The sequence below is a fragment of the Calonectris borealis genome, chromosome 2 (genome assembly GCF_964195595.1).
Source record: "Calonectris borealis chromosome 2, bCalBor7.hap1.2, whole genome shotgun sequence".
In the NCBI taxonomy this organism is placed as follows: Eukaryota; Metazoa; Chordata; class Aves; order Procellariiformes; family Procellariidae; genus Calonectris; species Calonectris borealis.
The window spans coordinates 33,100,752-33,123,286 of record NC_134313.1 but is presented as its reverse complement, the minus strand read 5'-3'; the positions used below and the strand labels follow the sequence as shown (position 1 = coordinate 33,123,286).

The 22,535-nt window shown below is 42.8% G+C and overlaps 1 protein-coding gene across 1 annotated transcript in view; it reads left to right on the top strand.

Moving 5' to 3' along the window:
• Window positions 1-5,173: 5,173 nt before the first annotated feature.
• ZBTB10 (zinc finger and BTB domain containing 10) overlaps window positions 5,174-22,535 on the top strand; it is a 31,429-nt gene continuing 14,067 nt past the window's right edge. Inside the window, exons 1-2 of the mRNA XM_075141600.1 lie at window positions 5,174-6,118; window positions 13,506-14,403. Coding sequence (XP_074997701.1) covers window positions 5,174-6,118; window positions 13,506-14,403 — 1,843 coding nt within the window. The remainder of the gene's footprint in view (window positions 6,119-13,505; window positions 14,404-22,535) is intronic.

Here is a 22,535-nt window from a genome sequence, read left to right as displayed (position 1 = left end):
TGTGATTTACCTTTCCAAATATCACTTACAAGGTATTCCAAGAGGAGTAACTGCACGAACTCAACCTGAATTCAGTTTGCTTCAGAAACAGCTACTGATTGTAGTCCAAACATTCTGCTGACACTTTACAAATGTGCGAGTTTCTATTATTGGGAATCACACTTTCAAAGTCGTCTTTAATTGTAATCTGGAAGCAAGGATTGCAACATGAACACATGTGCCTGTGCCCAGTTGGACGGCAATGAAATCTCATCACACGAGCCTTCCCAAGACATTCAGTGCTCCCTAGGCAGCTGAACCCATGCCACCAAGATCTACTTTGGTATGTCTACTTCAGTGGCACCTGAGCATGCAGCGTAAGCATAAGCTCAGACTAGGGACAGCATTGGGGTTCTTCAAGAGCTTCAATCGTTGTATTCTCTTCCTGGTACTTGTTCTGTGGAGCAGCACAGTTCATACTTCAAAGTGACAGCTTATACTGTTTATTTTCTGCTATGATCTATTTTGCCACTTTTGGCGTATCAGGACAAATGTGCGCTCCTTCCTGCCCCAGTGATAAGGCTCTGATTCTGACACACTCACTTTGCTGTGTGATCCCCGCAGCAGATCAGCCTATTCTGCAGAGTAATGCTTTTGCTTGAGAGACAAAAGAGCCTCCTCTCCTATCAATGAACTTCTAGCTTCCAAAACCCCTCAGTATGCAGGATCATTTGAACTGAAATTTTTGTATGCCCAGGAATATAGATTTCCAACACAAAAAACATGTTAGTGGAACTTGAACTCTCTTTGAAAAAGGTCTTGAATGTTCTTGATTGTATGAACATCCATCACAGAGAGGTGTTCTAGGGATCGGACAACATCCCGTCGGTTTCAGAAGCTATCTTGGAAGAGTCAGCCCCATCATGAAAGTGTTTCTTAGGTCACAGCAGGAATTTTGGGACACAAATCTTTCCAGATAGAACGTGCTGTTAATATCAGTAGTATTTTGCTAAAAATGCTATGATCAGTATCCACTGGAATTGCACGGTGCCTCTCACGGCATGATCTATTTCTCATTCATTTCTGTAAGAGTTAGAGCAGACTTCAAATACTCTCCTCAGCTGCAACAAAAGGAGTCACTGGATGTGTGTAACAAGCTCACTACCCTATGGATAACACACTGTCCCTAATCAACAGGATACTCTACATCAGGCATCATACAAGTATGAGAATTTAATCCTCAGTCTTGCACAAGTGGTTTTATCATCTAAAAGCAGAAGATCCTATTCTTTGTGTAGGAGCTTGCAATTTGTTCATTGAAGCCTTAATTCAGCAGAATACACAAACACACGTTCAAATGTTTTGGTGGAATGGGCTTTAAGTAGTATTAAATACGGAATTTATTAGTGATGATATTCACCCACAAAGTTTTATAAACCATTCTCCTCAGATATACATACAGCTGGAGTGATAAACAGGATTTTATGGAACGTTCACTCCCTCTCACAGCATTATGTCCATTTAATTATTTTTAAATATCGGACTTTTAGATCCTGGAAAACAAAAATATGTGACAACTGATGCCTTCCTAAGGTGTGTCCCCTGCACAAAGTACTACCAGTGACTGGCAGCTGCATAGTTTAGATTTGGTTTATCCTAGATTTGAAGCAAAATGCCACACTGCAGCAATGTATATAATATGATGCATCGATTATTAATTCCACTCTTTCATGTGAGGCACTAGCTTCTCATTTGCAGGAAGCCAAATCAGTTCATGATTCTTTCCCAATGAACCGTGGGAGATTTTTATGTCCTTCTGTAACACAAGAGAAAGAAGCACAAAGAACCAAAGGACTATCCGAGAAATAAGGAAGCTGCATGTTGTGTCTGGAGAATTAGATTTCAGCCTGAACAAAACAGCATTTGCTATCTACAGGACTAGGACAGTTAACCACTACAGATTTCTTTCCTATACTGTCCCATCAAAGAATGGAGAAGGGAAGAGATTGTAGCTGTTGTCCAAATATATGAACTTCGGCAGCAAACACTACTGACTCTCAAGAGACTATGGGTGAAAAACGTGTGTTAAAAAGTTACCATGAGGTGCACATCAATGATTTTTTTAACTATGAACCTTAGTAGCATGTGGGTTTGACAGGGGAACTGACAACAGTTGATGAAGAAACAGCGAATTAATGTTTCCACAGCATCTCAGGATGCTTTTTGAAATATTTAGTTCCATCATGAATATAATATAAAACCTCATTTGCAACAAAGCAGTCTGAAAACGAGAATTTCTGCAAACTAGATTAAGTTGTTTGAAAATTTTTGCGAATTACTTGGTGACAAAAAAGCGTTACGCAAAAGTTAAGATTACCTGGGGAGACCTGTGTCCATGAAGACACTCAGTAAAACAGAATTATCAAATAGACCAATACCACCTCAATTCTGGTGTGACAGAGACGTTATAGACCAATTAATTAGCCACAATGATTTGGTTAAGTTCCCTTTTTTGAGTACACTGCACAGGGGGGGATCCCTTGTAGCAAGCTGACAAAGTCAAAGACGATTTGGGAGGAGCTATTACCAAAGGTCTTCTCAGCAAACAGTCCAGGAGAGTCTGAAACATCGTCCCTGAGCAACCGACTTGTAACTTTGAAGTTGGCCCTGCTTTGAACTGACTGAACTCTGGAGGCTTGCTCCAATCTAAATTATTTTATGATTCTGTATCAATTCGTTAGTACTCTAGATTACCTGCTGCAATCAAATAACACTTCTTTGCATTCCAAAATAGGGACTGTATAATAGCTCATTATCCTACCGTTCTTCCTATGTATCTTAGCCCAGCTTATTCCTGGATGTCCACTGGGTAGGTTTTAAACAGTCCTGGGTGCAGGTTACGTTCCCCGCGATCACACGAAGTCTGCTCTGTAAATGTGAATCCCAGCAGAGATTCTTAATGTAAACTTTCTGCATACATTCTGCAATCTGCGCTAGTTTAAACATTTAGTGAGAAATAATCTACAACACCAAACATTTCTTTAAAAACAATAATGGGTAAGAAATTTTAATGTAGGGAAGTGCTGAGGCGCTAGTCAGCTGATGAATGCTGACAGGCAAGAATGAAGCACCACAGGAATGCAAACACATCGGTATGCCACAAAGCCCAAAACTTTATGAAATACGGGTCTGTTTTGCATTTTATGAAGGCTGTATCATGGGCACCCTTTGCTTTGACGTACCCAGATCTGAATCGCTACCTCCACCCTGTGCCCCAGTGAGGCACAGCAAATTTAGAAATTCTTTATCTCCCATCACGCCTCTGCCTCCTTGTCTAAATTTAGACCACCTTTGCTCCTCTCCTGGAAATCTGACACTGCCTTTTACAGTTTCTCTGTTTCTCCATGACCAACTCTCCTCTCCTCTCCAGTATTTTAGAAAGATTTTCTTAATCTTTCCACAAGTGGAACTTAATTTTCTGCCAAAGGTCTCCCCTTCCCAAGTAACTCTTCGGAAGGAGGAAAGCATTCTAGCTTACAGCATCACTTACAGCATTTGTAGTATTCTGGCAAACTCTCCTCAAAAGTTTAAGTCAAAGTCAACTCTCCCAGACCCCTGCATATTTCCAGGCCAAGGCACAGAGAAGCATCTTTTTTTATTACTGAATATTTGACATTACACGACAACTACACCACCATACATCTTCATCTGGAAGACTCCATAGCCCTCCCTCTCTGACATCTTTTGTTATCTGTTCTACTGGCTCCGCCTGGGACGGAGTTAATTTTGGTCAGAGCAGGTCGTATGGGGCTGTGCTTTAGGTTTGCGATTGCTGACCAGTGCTTGCACTGCATCAAAGCCTTTTGTTTCTTACTCTGCCCCCGCCAGTGAACAGATCGGGGGTGCGCAAGCGGTTGGGAGACGAAACAATCGCCAGAAGACCTGAACCAACGACAGAGATGCTCCACGCTGGGTAACGCCGTGCTCCGCGGCAGAGCGCAGGGGCTTTGGGGAAGCTAACCATCTTCTTCTCAGGAACGGGCTGGGCATCGGTCTACCCGCGGGAGTGGGGAGTGGCTGCTTTCGCGTCACTTGTCCCGCTTCCCTTCTTTCTTCTCCCACTTCTTCACTTATTAAACTACTTTTTATCTCGACCTACGAGGTTGTTTTGCTTTTCCTCTTGTTTCCCCGTGCCACCGGGGAGAAGGGACCGAGCGGCGGCGCGCGGCTCAGCTGCCCGGCGGAGTTACCCCGCGGCCTCAGTCCGGCACCCCCCGCCGCCCGCCTACCTGCCCGGTGGACGCTCAGCCGCCCCCTCGAAGGTACGCAGGGCGCTGCAGCGGGCTGCTGGCTCCCGCCCCGCCGCGGCGGCCCCCGCGGCCTCACCGCGCCGCGCCTCGAGCCCTCGCCCCGCAGAAGGACCCGCCCAGCCGGCACGTGCGGGCAGCCCACACGCTGCACGCGCCGCCCGGCAGCCCGCGCCTGCGCCGCAACGCGCCTAACGGTACCGCCGCGCCCGGCCCCGCCGGCACAACGCCCGCCGCCCGCCGGCCCCACCGCGCAGACCTCTCGCCGGGCGGCCCCGGCAGGCTCGGCCGCGCCGCTGTGCCCCCCCCGTCCCCCGGCGGCCGCCGCTCGCCCCGCGGGCCCCCCCCCCTGCGCGTGCGCGAGGGGGCGGAAAGGGGGGGGGGCGCGGCCCCTAGGGGGGAGGGAGGGGGTCGCGCGTGCCCCCCCCCCCCCGCCGTGTGGCGGGCGGGGCGGGGCGGAGCGCGCGCGGCGGGGCGGGCTGGCGGGCGGCGCAGGGGCGCGTGACGCGCCCCAGCTGTCGCGCCCGCCCCGCCGGCCCCCCGCCTGCCCGCCCCCCGCTCGCGCTCCCCCTCCCCTGCGGTGGCTCTCCCGGTGCATTGTGGGAGCAGTCCGTTGTTCATTTGCCATTCGACCTGATCCGGGGCCTGTTGGGACGGAAGCGCTGCCGAGCCGGATCCATTGTGGGGAGCCCGCGGCGGTGATCTAGGCCGGAGCCGGGGGGGGAGCGGCCGGACTTCGTTTCTCTCGGCCGCCACCCCCGCCCTTCCCGCACGGCAGCCGGCGCCTCCTTCCCCCTTCCCGCGGGCAGAGCCCTCGGCCGGGCGGGGAGCGGCGGGCCAGGGGCGCGAGGCGGCGGCGGCGGGCGGGGGGCGCGCGCGCGCGCGCCATGTTCGCGGAGATGAACCGGCGGACGCTGGCGTTCCGGGGCGGCGGCCTGGTCACCGCCACTGCGGCGGCGGCGGCCGGCGGCGGGGCCGGCGGCGCGGCCGAGGCCTGGGACCGGCAGGACCCCGAGCCGCTGAACGGGCGCGGGGCGGACGAGGAAGTGGAGCTGGAGGGGCTGGAGGCCGAGGAGCTGGAGGCCGCCGCCGACGAGAAGGAGCTGCTGCTGCCTCAGGAGGCGGTCTCGCCCCCCGCCGCCGGCCCCATGTTCGCCGAGAGAAACCGCCGGACACTGGCCTTTCGGGGCGGCGGGGGGCTCCTCGCCGCCCCCTCCGCCGCTAACAATGGCTGCGAGGCCTCGGCCTGGCCGCGGAAGCACTTCAATGGGCGGGGGGCGGACGAGGAGATGGAGCTGGAGGGCGCGGAGGGCCTGGAGCCGGAGGGCCTGCTGGAGGGGAAGGAGCTGGTCCAGGACGGGGGCTCCCTGAGTGACAGCAGCGACGACGAGGAGGACGGCGAAGGGGGCAGCCTGGGCGACGGCAGCGGCGCCGAGGGCGGCAGCTGCAGCAGCAGCAGGCGGTCTGGGGGCGACGGAGGGGACGAGGCAGAGGGCAGCAGCGTGGGCGCGGGGGAGGGGGAGAGCATCAAGCATTTCCCGCTAGCCAGGCCCAAGTCGCTGCTACAGAAGCTGCACATCTCCTTCCAGGGCTCCTGGCTTAAGGAGTTCCCATGGCTCTACTACTGCCAGGAGACCGGGCTCATGTCTTGCGCCTGGTGCACCGCCGCCGCGGCCGCCGCCGCCCCTCCCGAGCTGATCATGGCCGGCGGGGCCCTGCCCGGCGGGCACGACGAGCTCTGCAAGGGCACCCGCAACTACAAGCGGGCCCTGCTCCTGCGGCACCACCTCTCCGCCGAGCATCGCCTCAACGAGCCCGTCAGCGCCGAGCAGGTAGGGGACGCGGCGGGGCGGCGGCAGCCGCCGGGGAGGGCTGGGTGGCGGGGGAGCCGTCCCGCGGCGGGGTCTCGCGTCCCAGGGGAGAGGCTGGCCTCCCCTTTCGCATAGTTTTGTTTTTTGGGGATTTTTTTTTTGTCTGCATGTGTGAATGTCTTTAAATTGCTTCCTGTGTGTGGTTTTGCCCGGGGGGCTGGGCACGCTGCGCTGCTCTCGCACGGCGTCTCCGGAGCAGGAGACGAGTCCGCTTTCCGATTTGGGGTGGCTCTCCCGCTGGATCGGGGCAGGCACAGCGCTGTCAGCGCTGCCGTTTGCAGCTTGGGAGCGTTTGTACGAACTGTTGTTTATGGCTGTACCTGGTTAACGTGGCCTCGCTGTTGGGAGGTAAGCGAGTGCCGTTTTCATTAGTTTATCTGTTTATATCGTGAAGATAAACCGGCAATGTGGGAAAAAGTTGCGTATGAATACCAGTGTTGCTGCACTGATTTAAAAACACTCGTTACAACTTCCTCCTGCGGTACCGGGGAAGGGAGGGTAGTGTCCGGCTGACGACTGCGTGTGAAACTGGTACTTGCCAGTGTGAAATTGGAATTACTCTGCCGTTCTTAACGGTATGGTCCCTGTGCATTAATCGGATAACTCTGTGTAGTCAGGACCACCTCGTTTAAATCTTTTTTCCGATTGTGTTGCTTTAGATAGAGTTACTGAGCAAGAAGTCTGCAATTGCTTGGTGTATGTTTGAGATAAACATGTGGTTTCCTGAAAGCCACGTTAATATGCCAGCTCTCCTCTAATGCTTTAGGACTAGTGAAACTCTTCATGTTCCCCGCTGAACTTAAAATTATTGTGTTTGTTGGCTGTTCTTAGGAATAAGGCAGGGCTAACTCTAGAACCTATGTGGATGAAAAGTTCTTAAGGAATACTCGTGTTGCATCACCAGCCTTCTGCAGCCTTTCCTCCTAGGGATGTCTGCGCTGCAAAAGTTCACTCGATCGCCTAGCTGGCGTTAAACTTGCCAGCGGGCACAAGCTAATGTGCTTCAGGTTAGGCTAGTACTTGAACTGTTAGGCTGAACTTGAGCTGTTAGCCGGAATTAATCCCTGATCACTCAGTTTTCACTACTTAGAGCTCAGTTTTAATTAAAACACCGACCTCCATTGTATAGATGTATCTGGAGTCCGAATTGTAGTGCAATAGTTAAATTGAGCTTATTGCTTGAGCCCTTTAAGGAGCTCAGGGTACCTTGGACAAGAGCTGCTATTCTGATGTTTGGGTAGGATATCAGGATGATGGATAAAATGTTATGTGAACATAGGTTTAGAGCTAGTTGGAAAAGGAATGCAAGTTTTATGTGAAACTACTGCAGAATTGCAAGGAAAACCTTGTGGTGCATAAATACCAGTTATCAAAAATATTATTTTTGGATTTATAAATGCAACGTTCACCTTCAAGATGAGTAATACTACTTTTTCAGTAGGTGTATTTCTGAGGCAGCTATTACAGACATTTCATGGCAGTAGGTCATCTTATCAGTTTCCTCCAATCTGGGGTTTGCTATTCACCCTGCAGTATTTTAGCCCAACTTGCCTTAAATAACTTGTTTCTAATTTTGAAACTTTCATTCTTAATTTCTTTTACCTCTTTATATCTTTGAAAAATGTTCTTTTTGTTTAATGTTGTTGTGGTACGTTCCTTACCATGTTGTTGCCTAGTTTCTAACTTTGAGTTGTGAATGATTACCCTGTAAAGGTATGTCCTGTCACTGTGTAGCCTCCTGTGTCACTAGACGTTGCTAATTCATGCCACGCTTGGAAGCTTCTCTCACTCCCATTATGCTATGCATAAAACATATTCCAAGCAGTTTTTCCTACTAAACTTACTGATTTTTTCTTTCTGTCTTCCTATCCCCAGTCTGTCGTAAGACTATAAAATACTGGGAGGGTGGAAGGGGGGACAGAATATTGGTTTGCGTGTCACAGTAGCCTAAAAGTTAATGTAAGTATTTATATGAAGATTAACCTTTCATTGTTATGGGAATCTATAAAAATGAGCCTCTGCTTTTATAGCACTGACAGTTTAAGAAAAAATATTTGTAGTAACTGTAATAATAAATGAAACAGTAGGATAGATGAGATGTATCTGTATTAAAGGTAAGTTTCGGACAAAGTAAGCTTCTGTAAGGTAGCTGTACAGAGATTGGTGTTTTCAAGTGGAAAACAGTGCTAGATGCATCCCTGTGCAATTACATTTCAGTTAAAAACTTCTTACAAAGGAAGGAATTGCAGTTTTTCAAAAGTCAATGTAGTTTTCTTTGTGGTGCACTTTCGGGTTACACTTGCTTTATTGCAAATCTGATTAAGAATCTGTTTCTTTTGGCTTTTATGTTTAATTTCCATATCCTTTCACACTTTTAATAGCACTTGAATTTCTCTTGATGCATATGTTTAAATTAATACCAAAACAAATACCCATTTTTTTCCTTAATGCCATGATACCAGATACATGGAACAAAAGTAGGTAATTTGTACCCTGACCATATTTCCAACATACATAATGAGGCAGCAAAGCCGTTTAGATTTAATGAAACTTGGGAGACATCTTTCAGCCTTTGTCTTAGAGACAAGACACATGTATTCTTGACTTGACAAGCTTCAACTGCAGGGCATGTTTAGCAGCTGCTAATAAACATATGGCATAGTGCCACTGTTCAAGTGCGAAAAGGAAATTGTAGGTGTTAAGGCAGTAAAGCAGTGCAAATTTCTATAGGTCTGTTGGATATTACACTCAGGAAGAAATGAGTGATGATTTCAGTTTATTTTTGGGATACATTTAATTTGGAATGCCAAAATACATCACAAGTGGTTGCAGCTGCTGTAATTCAAGGGTATTGAGCTGTCGGTCGGTGCTTCTTTCTAAGACAAAAATCTTGACTCTTTTTTTCCTATTCTGTTTTTTAAAATAATCTGTCTCCATATTAAAGCTTAAGGAAAGATATAATTAGCTTGAAACTACCTTTGTTTTTTTAATAAACAGACTATTTTGTTGCAAAAATCTTAAGAAATAGACACTTACTGGGAAATCACTGCAAAAGATTTTAATTCTGTGGTGAATTTAGATCCATCAGATGCAGATTTATTGGCTGCTGGGGGTCCCTCCCCTCAAAGCTGCTTCTTAAAACATTTTCTCTCTGGACATAATTTGAAGCTGAGCTTTGGAAATACTGCCAGAAAAGCTTTCTCCAGCCTAACAGGCATGTTGGTTTAAAGCAGAAGCTCTCCAAAAAGGAGGAAGGCCTTTGATGTGTTATTTTTTCCATGTGAACTGTAATTGTTTGCTTTGTATGAGCGGTGATGAATAGAAGTCGTGCTTCAGATGTAAGAGTTACATTATAGTGTTCTAAATTCTTGAATTACTCTTAGCAGAGAAAAAAAGTTGAGGAGAAGGTCGGGCCTTCAGAGTAAGGACTATAATTTACTGTATTTTTATATAGTGTTTTTACCAGACCTTGAACTACTCAATTAGGTGTTAGGCACTTAATGGAACAGTTTTAGATTGCTGAGTTTTCTGTGAGCAATGCTACGGCATGTAAAACGGCAGCAGAGCATCATGCGTGCAGCTGATAGGACCATCTTTTGAGACAGCTTTCCTCTGTAGCTGCACGTGCTTAAGAAGTGCCTGATAGGTCACTTTTGTTAGAGGATCCATTTTTCAGGATAATAATTAGTTTGGGAGCATAGGGAAACTGCTGTAGAGTGAGGTGTGGTAATGGGGAAGGGAGCCATAACTATTTTTCATATACATACAGCTGAGATGGAATCTATGGTTAGATTGGTTTTGGTTTTGTTTTCCTTTTTTTTTTTTTTTTTCCCTTTCTTTTCCTTTCCCTGCCTGCACTCCCCCCGCCCCCAGCTCTTCCACACTGTTCTTGCTCCCAGGAGACAGAGTATGCTGATGGCACAGGAGGAGAAACAAAAGCAAGTTTCTAGTAGCAGTTTTTGATCATCTGTTTCTACTCCTGTTAGCTTTTAGGCAAGTCTAATTAGTGAATTATACATATGAAATAGTTGTATCTTTGGGTGTATTCAGATGAGCCTAACTAATTGAAACTGAGCACAATACTAGTTTCCTTGAGCAGCCTCTGTTCTGTCAGACCGCTTCTTAATCTCTTCTACAGAGAGAAGCTTTTCAGACTTACAATGATGTAGATTCCACAAATAAAACTGAAATAGTCCTGATTTTTATTCTAGATTTCTTATCAGTTTTTATTAAAGGATAAGGTGGTTTGGTGTTGAGATAACTTAGGTGGTGGGAATATTTGGTCTGTATTCTGAAAATATAATTGACATCCAAGCAAATATTATTAGTTTGTGGTTCTCATCAGAAAAACAGTACCCTTATGATGATGTGCCATGAGCACAACATAAGTAACAGAAGCTTGAAAATACACTTTTTTAAATTTTCTGTATTTTTTTTTCTGCACCTTAGCTCCTATTGAACTGTATTGTATTTTTTCTGTACAAAGGGGAGATGTTTAAAACTCTCCAATGGATATTAAATTTTTTTTCATTTTTTCTCATAGTAAATGTTAATTCTGCTTGTCACACGTGGCTTGGTAACTGTTCAGATGTCGGGGCTTTCATTTCATTTGAGGTGTGGCATTAGGGTTAGCTACTTCCATAGCAACAGTTAAACAGTTGTTTCCAATATTCTTCCAATATATTCCAATAGTTTTAAAAATATTTATGCACCCATTTCTGTAAATTGATCTTTTTCCCGCAACACACACTCCTATAGCTTGGATGTTAGTTGCATGATGTCTCTTATTTTCACTCAGCCTTCTGGTCTTTTCATAATGAGGACTTCAGTCTTGTGTTTCTGTAGCACATTAGTGATCTGCAGCTCCTTTTTACCATGCTGGCTTGTTGTTTTTCTAGGAAAAAATTAATATTGTAAATCTTCGGGGTTTTTGGGGTTTTTTTTATCAGCTTGATTGGATACATACACATGCTCAGTTAAAATGTATTCCATCTCCATTTTTTAATCAGACACTTGTAAAAAGAAAAGAACCGCTGCAGATTATTTTTAAATTTTATGTGGTGTTTAATGTGTTCTCAGAGAATGAAATTGTCAGCTATCATACCATCTACCTAACATTTACTGTGTGAGATGCGAGTCACTGACGATTGACTTTGACTAGAGTGACAACAATTTAGGGTATGATAATTTTCATCTTAATCTGATCCAAAGTCAGTGTAATTGGTGTCTTGAAACTATGCAGTGCTTCGTTGCTGGAGTGACAGAAAGCTAGTCCAGATCCGAAATCCGCTGTGAACCTAAGGAATGATGGACTGAGTTGTCACATGTTTGGGGCGTACTTTCTGTTTCAGAGCTCTGATCTGAGGGAGTACTCGGGTATGTCAGAGAGCACGCAGAAAAAAATTAAGCCGAGCTTGGACAAAAATCTGTTGCTTGCTTTCACGTAAAAGCCTAATTGCTTTTATTTCTACCTCTTCTTTTCACTGAAGTGTTTTTCTGAGAAGGGTAGAGATTTAGAAGCAATTTGAATGTGACAGCAAACTGAAATTTCTCTGCAGGAGATGCTGAAATGGTACAGTTTCTGTTTTGGTTATGCTGGGCGTTATTTGCTGCTTATAGAATCATTAAGGTTGGAAAAGACCTCCAAGATCATCGAGTCCAACCATCAACTCAACACCACCATGTCCACGCACTAAATCATGTCCCTAAGCACCTCATCTACACGTCTTTTAAGTACTTCCAGGGATGGTGATATAGATGTAAATACCATTTTAGAGGCTGTAGTTACAGCCTCAGTTGTTATCCCAGTGATCCACACTGGGATTATAACTTGAGGGGAGTACTGATTTAATGTACTAATTCCTGTGTGGTGGAAAGTGACTTTTTTTTTATATAGCTAGTTTCTGTCATAGTCCCAAATTAAGGGTAGTACTGTTCTGCAACATATATTTTAGCCCCAGTATAGATTATGGGCTCATGACTGCATTAACATTACCTCGTTAATGCTGATTTTGACCTGTAATGTTGAGGTAGTCGAGCTTTGATGATACCTCTAGCCCCCAAATCTGTGAGTTGTTTTAGAAAATGAGAGGAGAAAAAAATGACATAATGATCTTCTCTCATCCTAAACCATATGGGAGCCAGCCAGTTTTCAACTGTCCTTATTTGCTAGGGAAGGAGAGAGTGTCTTAGAGATCCAGTATAAAACAGACTCTGTCATCGTCACTGCTTTTGATGGCAGCACATATCAATCAATATAAGTATCGTCTCAAATATGCCAGCCTGTGGTGTTTTCTGCTTTGATCTAGCTGTTGCTTTGTAGCAGCTCTGAATCATCATTTTCTAAACATCAGTTATAAATTTTCTAAATGCCCTAAATCCAATTTAGATCTTTTGTTTCTTACCAGCCTCTCACTGTCTGAACTAATCTTTAATAACAACTAATTACTTGCTGTTGGATTGTCTGATACTACTTTTAACAAAATTTTCAAGCCACGTTTGATATCGCATCTTAAAAAGGTTGTAGAGAGGCACATCAGTACCTATGGTCTGTATAATAAGTATGTACCAGTTAAAGGTGTTGCTACTCGAAAGTTTCGGTGAAGCTTGATTCAAGAAAGTCTTGGTTAAATAATGTAAAGGAAGCTTAAGTTTTATTTGGTCACCTGCAATATTCTGTCCACTTGTCATGTAATACAGCTATTTAATCCTAATCCTGCCACAACTAGAAAATAAAGAATAAGTGTCTTTTTGTAGAACTCTATAAGAAATATATCTGCTATTATAACTACTTCAGTAATATGCTTTCTTTAAAACATATAGGACAGATTGGGAGATACAGACCTAATCTTTATGTATTCATCTCTCAGCATGAGAAAATGTTGAATCAGTTATCGAGGTTCTACTTACCTATTTAAGTGGAGGTTTCCAGGGGAGAATGGGGGGTTGGATATGTGAGAACCATCTAGTTAAATCTTTGGAAAGAGAGACTCCTGAATCTTTAATGTATGTGGGTTAAGAAGATCAAGTACTTCATACTCAACTAAATCTTCCCTTACTTTCAGATGAAATTTCACTTCCTTTGTCCTCAAGGCAATTCTTCTAGGTTTTTTTTTTGTTCCAAATTTGGGAGCGGAGGGTGCAGAATGAGATCGTGATTCTTAGTTTTCAGAAATTTTTTTTTAATTATATATTCCTGCCCACCTTTATGACCAAGAACATAATGTTATTCAGACGATTTTTTTTATTTATCTTCTCAAGTTTATTTTCATATCCTTATTATAGTGTTGGAGGACTAAGGAGAGCATTCATTAAGAGCTAATTATGGTTGTGTTTTTTTTAATTGCAGGAGTCAGAGTTACCATCAGAACTGAATAATGAAGGATACTGTGATTTTAACAGCAGGCCAAATGAGAACTCTTACTGCTATCAGCTCCTGCAAGAGCTCAACGAACAGAGGAAGAAAGGCATTCTTTGTGATGTTAATATTGTGGTGAGCGGGAGGGTCTTCAGAGCTCACAAGAACATCCTGGTTGCAGGCAGCCGCTTCTTTAAGACTCTCTATTGCTTTACAAACAAAGAAAGCCGTAACCAAACCACTGTTACCTATTTAGACGTTGTTGCTGTTCAAGGTTTTTCTGTCATTTTGGACTTCTTATATTCTGGTAACCTCGTGCTTACGAGCCAAAATGCCATTGAAGTGATGTCAGTGGCCAGCTACCTTCAGATGACGGAGGTTGTCCAGTCCTGCCGCAACTTCATTAAAGATGCCTTAAACATAAGTATAAAATCAGAAGCTCCAGAGACTGTTGTAGTGGATTACAACAGAAGATCTGTTAGTAGGGATGGTTTGTCTCCAAGGGATCAGAAAGTTGCCAGCTTCTGGGCAACGCGAAATCTTACCAACCTGGCAAGTAGCATAAAAACTGAGAACGATGGTTACTCTATTGATGAGGGCCAAATGGAAAGCTACCAAATGAATGACTGTAGTTGGGTCCAGGACAGCTCACCTGAAATGGCTGAAAATGAATCTCAAGGTGAGGGAAAAGTTTTCGTATGGAATGACATGGGCGCACAGGGACAATCAGTTCAAGAACCTGGAAAAGCAAGAAGGAAAAACCAAACTGCAAAGAGATTTATTTATAATATACCGCCTAATACTGAAGAGAACTCGGAAGATTGCTCAGTGTTGCAACCGTCAGTCCCATATCCAGAAGAAGATTTGTCATTTATTAAAGAAGAAGCAGGTAAGTATTGCTTAATGGCAGTCAAGTAATTTGAAAACTAAATTGCTGAATAAAGTACATGACAACATAACTTTTATAAAGGTATGTTGGATAGGATCTTTTAGTAAAGTCAGCACACCAATCAGGTTACTAAATCAGTAATCTGATTCTTCACCTTGGGGTGCAGCAGTGTGTCTTTGGCAAGAGAAAGGAATGACAGTGCTGTGCCATGCAGTATGTAACGTGCTGTTTGCATTTGATGCTTGAGTTGGGGATATTTACCAACTGGTAGAAACTAAAATTCTTACATTTACATTTAATATGTAGCCACTATTAGGCATAAAGTCAAGGAGCGATAACTGGTGGCTAATGATGTTTACTGGTTGCACAGAGAGAAAGGGCCTTTATAATTTCCTTCCCTACACTAGCAAAAGATTTTTGTGGTAATCTCCCTCACCTGAGTGTCACCCAGAAACAGAAGTCAACTTTGCTGCTGCTGTTTATTGTAGGGATATCTGGGAAGCTACAAAATGGAGTAATCCTGGCTAGTATAATCAAAACTCTTAAAGCAGATTGGAAAGAGATGCCACAATGACATATAGTGGGGAATATCTTTTTGTTGAACTATTCTTTAAACAAATTCTGAAAGGAACTGAACTCATAGGATTTTTTCCTTAAGGATGTATGGTTAATGTAAATGTGAGAATAAGATTAAGTATCTGTTTGCTAAACAAGTACAGTCACACAAAGAATTCTAAGCGGACTGTTCACAGTGTAGTTGGGATTTGGGGCAATGTAATTAAGTTCTAGTTTTTATTTTTTAAATTATTATTATTATACTGTATGAATAGTTGAAGTATGTGTTTGAAGTACTGCCATTTACCTGTATCACTTTCAGGTGAATTAGCAGTTTTGAAAACTTCCTCCAATTTAGGAGTCAAATTTAGGGGTGGATTTGAGACGTAGCTGGAACCAAATTCTTCAGATGTCTATTTCTAAAGCATTTTAGAATGTATGCCCCCTTCAGACATCAAGGGACTGTGGATATCCTCTGCTTCCCAAGTTCAAGGTGTAGAGTTAAGAGGGAAATTAAAAATAAGTAACTAAATAAATCGGCACTCACTCCTGTGGGTATAGAATATTTCCGGATATTTTTGTATTCCAGTGACAAAACAGAGATTTGAAAGCAACCTGAGTTCTGGGAGAGTCTATATTTACTTTGGTGGCAGGAAGGATGGCCTTGGTTTCTTCCTGTACCCCCAGACTTGTTTAAAAACAAGGCTGAAAGAAATCCTATCAGTAGTGGCAGCAAAGACCATTTCTCCTGGGGCCCTGAAGTGCCCCTGCCCACAGCGTGCAGGTGGCTGTCGGTGTGTCTGGCAGCCGCCGAGGCGGGAGGAGGCAGCAGTCCAGCAGAGGGCACGTGGTGACTCTGCGCTGTGCCATACCGTACCAGTATATATATGCATGAGCACCACAGTGACATGTGACAGTATAGTGTGATGCAGACTGGAGCTACGGACGTGTACATCTGGCACGTGAGCAGGGGCAGCCAGTACAAGATACGTCCATATAGTTAGCAAGTAGTGTGGCACTACACGAGCAGCTCTGGAGAAGCAGCTGTGCTAACTGAGGAGCTAACATTCATTCTGTAAATGCTTCAGGGGGTTTGCTTATCTCTAGTCTTCATCTCTGAACTCAGTGGGTAGGTCTACTTTAGCTTTGCAGTTCAACTTGGGAGTGTACAGTTTTAAAGTGAGTTTCCTGATGTTCTCTTACTGTCTAAGCTTTCTTAGGCTGCACAGGGCTTCTGGCTGAAACGAAAATAGAAGCTGTGTTTCGGAAACGTGCCTATTGTGTGCCAACTGCTAACAGGCCTTGGGTCCACAGCACCAGGTTAGAAGATGATGTCACCTTTAGATGTGTATAGTGGGGATGTTGAGTCCTTAGCACCCACCCAACAAATCTGCCTGTGCTGGGCTACACTACTTGCTAATACATACTTAGTTGCAGCGGCATAAAAAAAGGGTAGCAGAGGGTCTGGAGCAGGAGCTGAGGACGTGTATATTAATGGCAGAAACATCAAATTTCTGACACAATTGAGCATGTGATTTCTATTTCTGATATGGGGTAGATAGTCTGTTGGAAATACCACAGAGAATATGTCTACTAAATGATGACCCCAGCAACAGAAATAAATACTTGTTTGCATTCTGCAGAACTTGAATATGTGCTGTAGAGCTTGAAGAAATAATGGAGGATATGGGCAGTGCAGTAATGATTAAACAAGTTTAGTCCGTGTTCAGTTTCTTTGGACAGAAGCACCAAGGTTTCCAGTAACTCGTTGTGCTAAAGAATTAAATTACAATATACATTCATGCAACATCTTGATTAAAAAAAAAGCTGTATTAGAGGCTAGGGGTACACTGAATTTGTGCTGTGGTGTCTGTCCAAAACTGTTGGAAGTTCTGTGATTGCATGGGGGAGTTTATTTTATTATACTATAAAATAGTGTCAACTAATGATCTCCTTGGTACTTTCAGAGCACCACATAAGCACCCAAGTAAAGAATTATATTTTCTGTCAGTGTTAGAACTATTTTGGAAGCCATATCTAATATTTTTATAATAAGACCTTTACTTTTATGAAGTTCTTATGTGCATGCACATTGTTTGAAACAAGAAGAGATATTGGAATTAGGGCTTGGTGTAGCTTACTTTCATCCATACTCTGTGCTTCAGCATTCGGTGTTCTTTCTCCTCTACTGCTGGGTAGCTTTTTCTTCGCTCTGCAGGTAGATTCCACTCTTAAACACTCTTCTTTCAATTGTTCCCTCTATGCCCAATAAAAGGTGGAAGAGGGAGGAGTGGAGAATTGGAAGAATGACAAGAATGAGTTGTAGAGTAACCTGCAGGTTATACGGTAACTTTTTAGTTGTGGGTGAAATGTCTTGTGGAGATGAAAAACTACCAAAAATAATAGGCACTGGGAGTTAAAAATGCATAAGAAAATGTCTTCTGGAATAGATATAAGACAATGCTGTGTGAAGAAGAAGAAGAAGAAAGAATAGTAAATTCTTGTGATGAAAGCTGAGGAGTGCGCTGTCCCTTTGGTTGCTAAAAGGGAAAGAATGAGCTTCTACTGTTATGCTTTGTCATGTGCTGATGGGGATAACCAACACCAGCTGTGGATATGAGATGTCCAGTTACATGCAAAGCAAATTGCTGTGTCCTTGATTATGGTGGTCTGGTGTTTTTATGAGAGGAAAGAAATACCATTAATACGGTGGAAGGGAAGCCTATTTAAAAACACTCCTCTCACTACAAAAATTTACCCCAAAAGCCACTACCTTGAATTCTATAGTAAATGGACTTTCCAGTTGGGTTCTGCTACGTAAGTATTAGATAGTTCAGAAAGCTTTTATTGTTGATTTTCTGCTACCCGTTGTGTCCCAGTAAAGCAAACATGTTAAACTGTTTCTTGCTGAATGTGAGTTTTCCTACAGGTATCCATAAGGATATGTCAGCTTCTCCTTTCTCTCACCCTGCGTTGCCACTGAGTTTATATTTAACACCTTCCCTGTAAAAGTAGCACTTAGAGCTTCAAAAAACTCCATGAAGTTGAGATGGATTTTAAATTGCATGTACAGTCTTACTTCATTTACCTACTCTTACTGAAGCTTTCAAGACTTTTCCAGTTTTAGCTATATTAATTAAAATAGCTGTGTTTCTTCACACTGAATGTTACCACCTGTCTTACTATTTTCCCTTCTAGTTGATAATCTGCTAAAAAATATCTTTACTGTTTACAGCCGTGGTGCATTCTACAATTAACCATTTACCAGGGTGAAAATAAGTGCAATGAGTCAGTTTCCAGTTCATAAAAGCTCAGTGATTCTAATTCATCATATTCTTGTTCTGTTCATAGGTTTTTATAAACTTTTATCACTTCTTGAACTTGTTTTTCATTTGGGCCTGTTTTTTGGAGTACAAGTGTCCTATCCTCAGGCTTCAGAACACAACTGTGAACTGCTTATGTTTTTCAGAGGTGACCGTGTTGATTCTTAAAGAGACTTGGTTGTAATATCCCAATAGCTTTTAACACTGGATTATTTGTTACCATGACTTTCAGGCTAGATAATGCTGTGTCATATATTGTGTTGGGGGTGCGGGGGAGGGAAAGGATAACAAGGCCAGAATGAAAACAGCCCTTTTGTGGAACAGGAGGGTTCTTGAATGATTTTGTAGGGATTCTTAAGGAATTTAATTCAGCTTGCCATAGAAGCAAATACTTTTCAGAAGGATACAAGCAGCAGCTAAGCCTGCTTACAAAAACGTAGTGCTTGTCACAGTTTTCCTCATGACGTGAGGGAGCAGCATAACACAACTTGATCAGGACTTTACAATAAAGACAGATAACTTTGTATTTGAAGAAATCAAGATGGATGGACTTATCTGGATGTATATGTATTTCTTGTAGGGATAAACCTCACTCGACTGAGTTAAAAGGAAAAAAAATTAGTATTAGAAAATTAAGCTTTTTTTCCTACTCTTCCATGGTACTATAAGTCTCAGTCATATCTTCTTCAGATCTCCAGCTGATACCCTGATTGAAAGATTTAAATTGCTTAATGGACCTTGAACCTCTTTGTTTGCCCCATTCCCTATGTATAGGAACCTGGTATTGAAGGCCTCATAGTTTTTTAGAAGTCATCTAAAGAGAGTACAACATCCAGGGGTCAACCTCTTCTCCATTCATTAAATTTACCTCTCCTGGGGACGATCCCAAAGACAAGTACATCCTCACATTCTCATGGTATGGTCAACCACTGACCTTGCAAGTTTAAGCAATTTCTGTGTATTACTGTTGTGTTGGGGCTGTATTTTGTTTGTTTGATTGTTTTGGGTTTTTTTTTTGGGGGGTGGGGTGTTTTTTGGTGTGGTTTACAAAAAAAATAAAACAAGCAAGGTGGATGTGTTGGGGAAGGCTATGTGGTGTCTACAGACCTTTTCTGCCTGAAAACCTTTTTTTTTTTTTTTGTCTCAGTGCAATTGAAGCGCAGGCAATACATTCACTTTTTAAAAAAAAAAATCAATGCGAAGTGCTGAGCTGATTTTTCTGCTACCTCATTTATGAAATAATATGAAATTATGAAATAATGATGATGACAGCAACTACATAAATAAAGAAAACCAGGGGCTGTGTATCTTCTTGATTCATTTGAGAGGCATAACTCTAGCCACAGAAGTTAGCTGTACTATTTCTTCAGCTAGCTTCCCTCCTGCATCTCAAAGATGTAACTCGGGAAGTCGAATCTAATTAATTTTATCACATGCTGGGCAGTGAAAGTGTTTTTATTCCAGATGTTTTAGATCCTTTTGGATTGTAGCTGGTTTTCAGAGTAGTGTGGATCTTTTTTAAATTATCACAAAGATTAGAATACAACTTCCATTAAAAAGCTTTTTTTTCCAGATAGTAATTACTCTAGATAGTAATTACTCTAGAAAGTAAAGTCTTGTTTTTATCCACAGCCCTGTTATCTCCTACATGCTTGTTTTCACGTCTGTCCATTCCCATATGATATTTATGAAGCTAAAAGACTGCTAAAGGACTTTTAAAAATACCCTTTATGCCTTAACTGACATATGATACAGAAAAACAATGTTAGGCTTCTTATTTAACCTGTAGGTTTTCTGTGTTGGTAGGCCTATTCAATTAGTTACACCACCATAACTCCCTGTGAGAGCACTCTTAGCTAGAGTAACTTTGTCATGTAAAAGTTTGTAGAAGTATAAATTGATCAATTGCTGTACAAGTCTTAGTGTGTTGTATGGTTTGGGGGTTTTTGGTTTGGTTTGGTTTTTTTTTTTTAAATTTGAGGGAAGGGATACGTCATCCTCAGTGTTGGTAGCTGAATAGAATAGGTTTTAAGTGGCATGTAGTTTGACTGAGATGGTTCCTTCAGCTTCTCTATTTCAGGTCTCTGTCCTTGCTGAGTTCTTTTGCATGCTGTCCAATCACTTATTCTCTGTGTACATTCTGGAATTCTTGTGTACAGAACTTGGAGTCATTTTCTGGGGTGGAGGAGAGAGGCAGGCAGCATTTCTTACTTGTGCCAGTTCCTGGCAGGTATCAGTAAATATATCCAACCAGAAATGTGTTCATAGTGTAGAAAGTTTATAAGAAAGGTAGAAAACTGTAGCATAGCAAGCTTATACTATGCATTTACCCTAAAGCTCATTGTAGTACTTGCATTACACATGCGTTGGTAGGAGTACAGCTTTAGCAGACAATTTCACTTTAACCACTAGCCTTCATTGGTGCAGCTTTGTTAGTTATAAGCTTCATCCTGTCATACTGGGAATAATGGAGAGGGGAGTCAGCAAGATTAGAGTTGCCATTTTTACTGTAAAAATGTAGCCACAATTGCAGAACTTTAGTCACTTCTGGTATTCCCAGGGCTCAGAGGGGTTTGAGGGGATATTTTTAAAAACATGAGCTTTAAAGCTGGAAAAAAACCCCTTTGTAAAGTAGCAGGTGTCTTTCATGGTTAGGTCATGTGTATGAAAAGTATGAGCTGCGTAAAAGTTCCAGTCTTTTCCACATTTGCTTGCTTGTGACTTGAGTTGATGCCCTTTCTTTAGGATATAATGTTGCGTGTTACTTTGTAAGGAGAGCCTGATACCAGTCTGGCAAGCTTAGTTTGTCATGTACTCCCAGATCTTATTGTGCAGAGTTCCCAAGGAAGTATCTGGGTGGGATTTTTGGGGTGGTTTTTTTGTGTGTGTGGGAAGGGTTGGGTTTTTTCTTTTTTGTTTCGGTACTTTTACAGATTTGCGCCTCTGTCTTGTACCTTGCTTTTCTTCAAAGCCCACTGTAAAGACAAAATCCCATGGTATTCCTGGACAAAGTTAGGCTTTGGCAAAGTAAGTCTGGAATGAATGAGACACCAGTATCGTACCAGTTCAACACAAGGGTTTTGGTCAATTATCCTACTGCTTCTAAGACTGCCTGCCAATAGAGAAGCTAACATGAAGTGAAGATCTCCTTAGCATTTCCGTTCAACTGTTTTAGCATAAAAAGCTGTTCAGACCAAAACAATTTCTACACAGCAATGGTATCTGTGCTTATGTCTTTACATAAGAATAAATACCAATGAAGACCCGTATCAGTTCTTGGTATATTTGTCTCGACTACAGTGACATCAGTGGTGTTTGGTCATGATGCACAGTGCTGTTTCTACTTCCTGTCCCTCAAGCTGACATTTAATTCTTCCTTTAAGAAAATATGTTTATAAGTTACAACATGTAGCTGATAAAGTGTAGCAATAGCAGTTCTCTAATGCTGACGCAGAAAGAAACTAATGGCTTTACTGTGTAGAGAACCCTTGTATTAGGGCTAAGATGGGAATAAACTTAATTTTCCTTTTTTTTTAATTGGATGCATTTTTATCCCTTCATTAGAGAGAAACTGGCAGCTTTGAGGACAAGTCAAACTTATTTCGTTGGATTTGTTCTACAGTTGCTTTTTCAAAGAGTTAGCAAGAAAATAGGAACAGAACATAATGCCAAGACATTTAATTTGGTTACCAGAGTATCTAGAATGGTTGTTGGTTTTTACTGTATTGAAGGATCTTAATTCTAAGATTAATTTAATTCTAAATGCCAGTCAGTCTTTAGGAGTTTCATGCGGCCTTTCAGGTGTATATCTCGTTGAAAGTCCTACTTATATTAACAGTTTAAATATAAGACCTGATGAAAAGGGGATGTGAGATGTTTATATTGGAAAGTCTCTGAGTTATCTCTTGAATACTTTACTTGAGAAAGCTCTTGAGGTACATCCTTCAATTGACTTGTTTGCAGTGTTCGTGATCTGGCCCTTGAGCTTACAACATAGTCCAGGAGTTTATGGATGAAGGTATTTTCTTGACAGTGAAGACAAGAAGGGTTATTTTCCTGAAAATAGCTTCCTGAGTCTCATACAGTTTAACATCTTTATCAGTGATCAGGATAGTAGGACAGAAGACGCTCTCAGCAAGTTTGCAGATGACAGCAGACTGCTGGGAACGGTTGATATGCTAGAGGGCAAGGCTGGGCTGTTGTTCAAATGGACCTCAATGATCCATAGGAATTGGCTAACAGGAACCCCCAAGA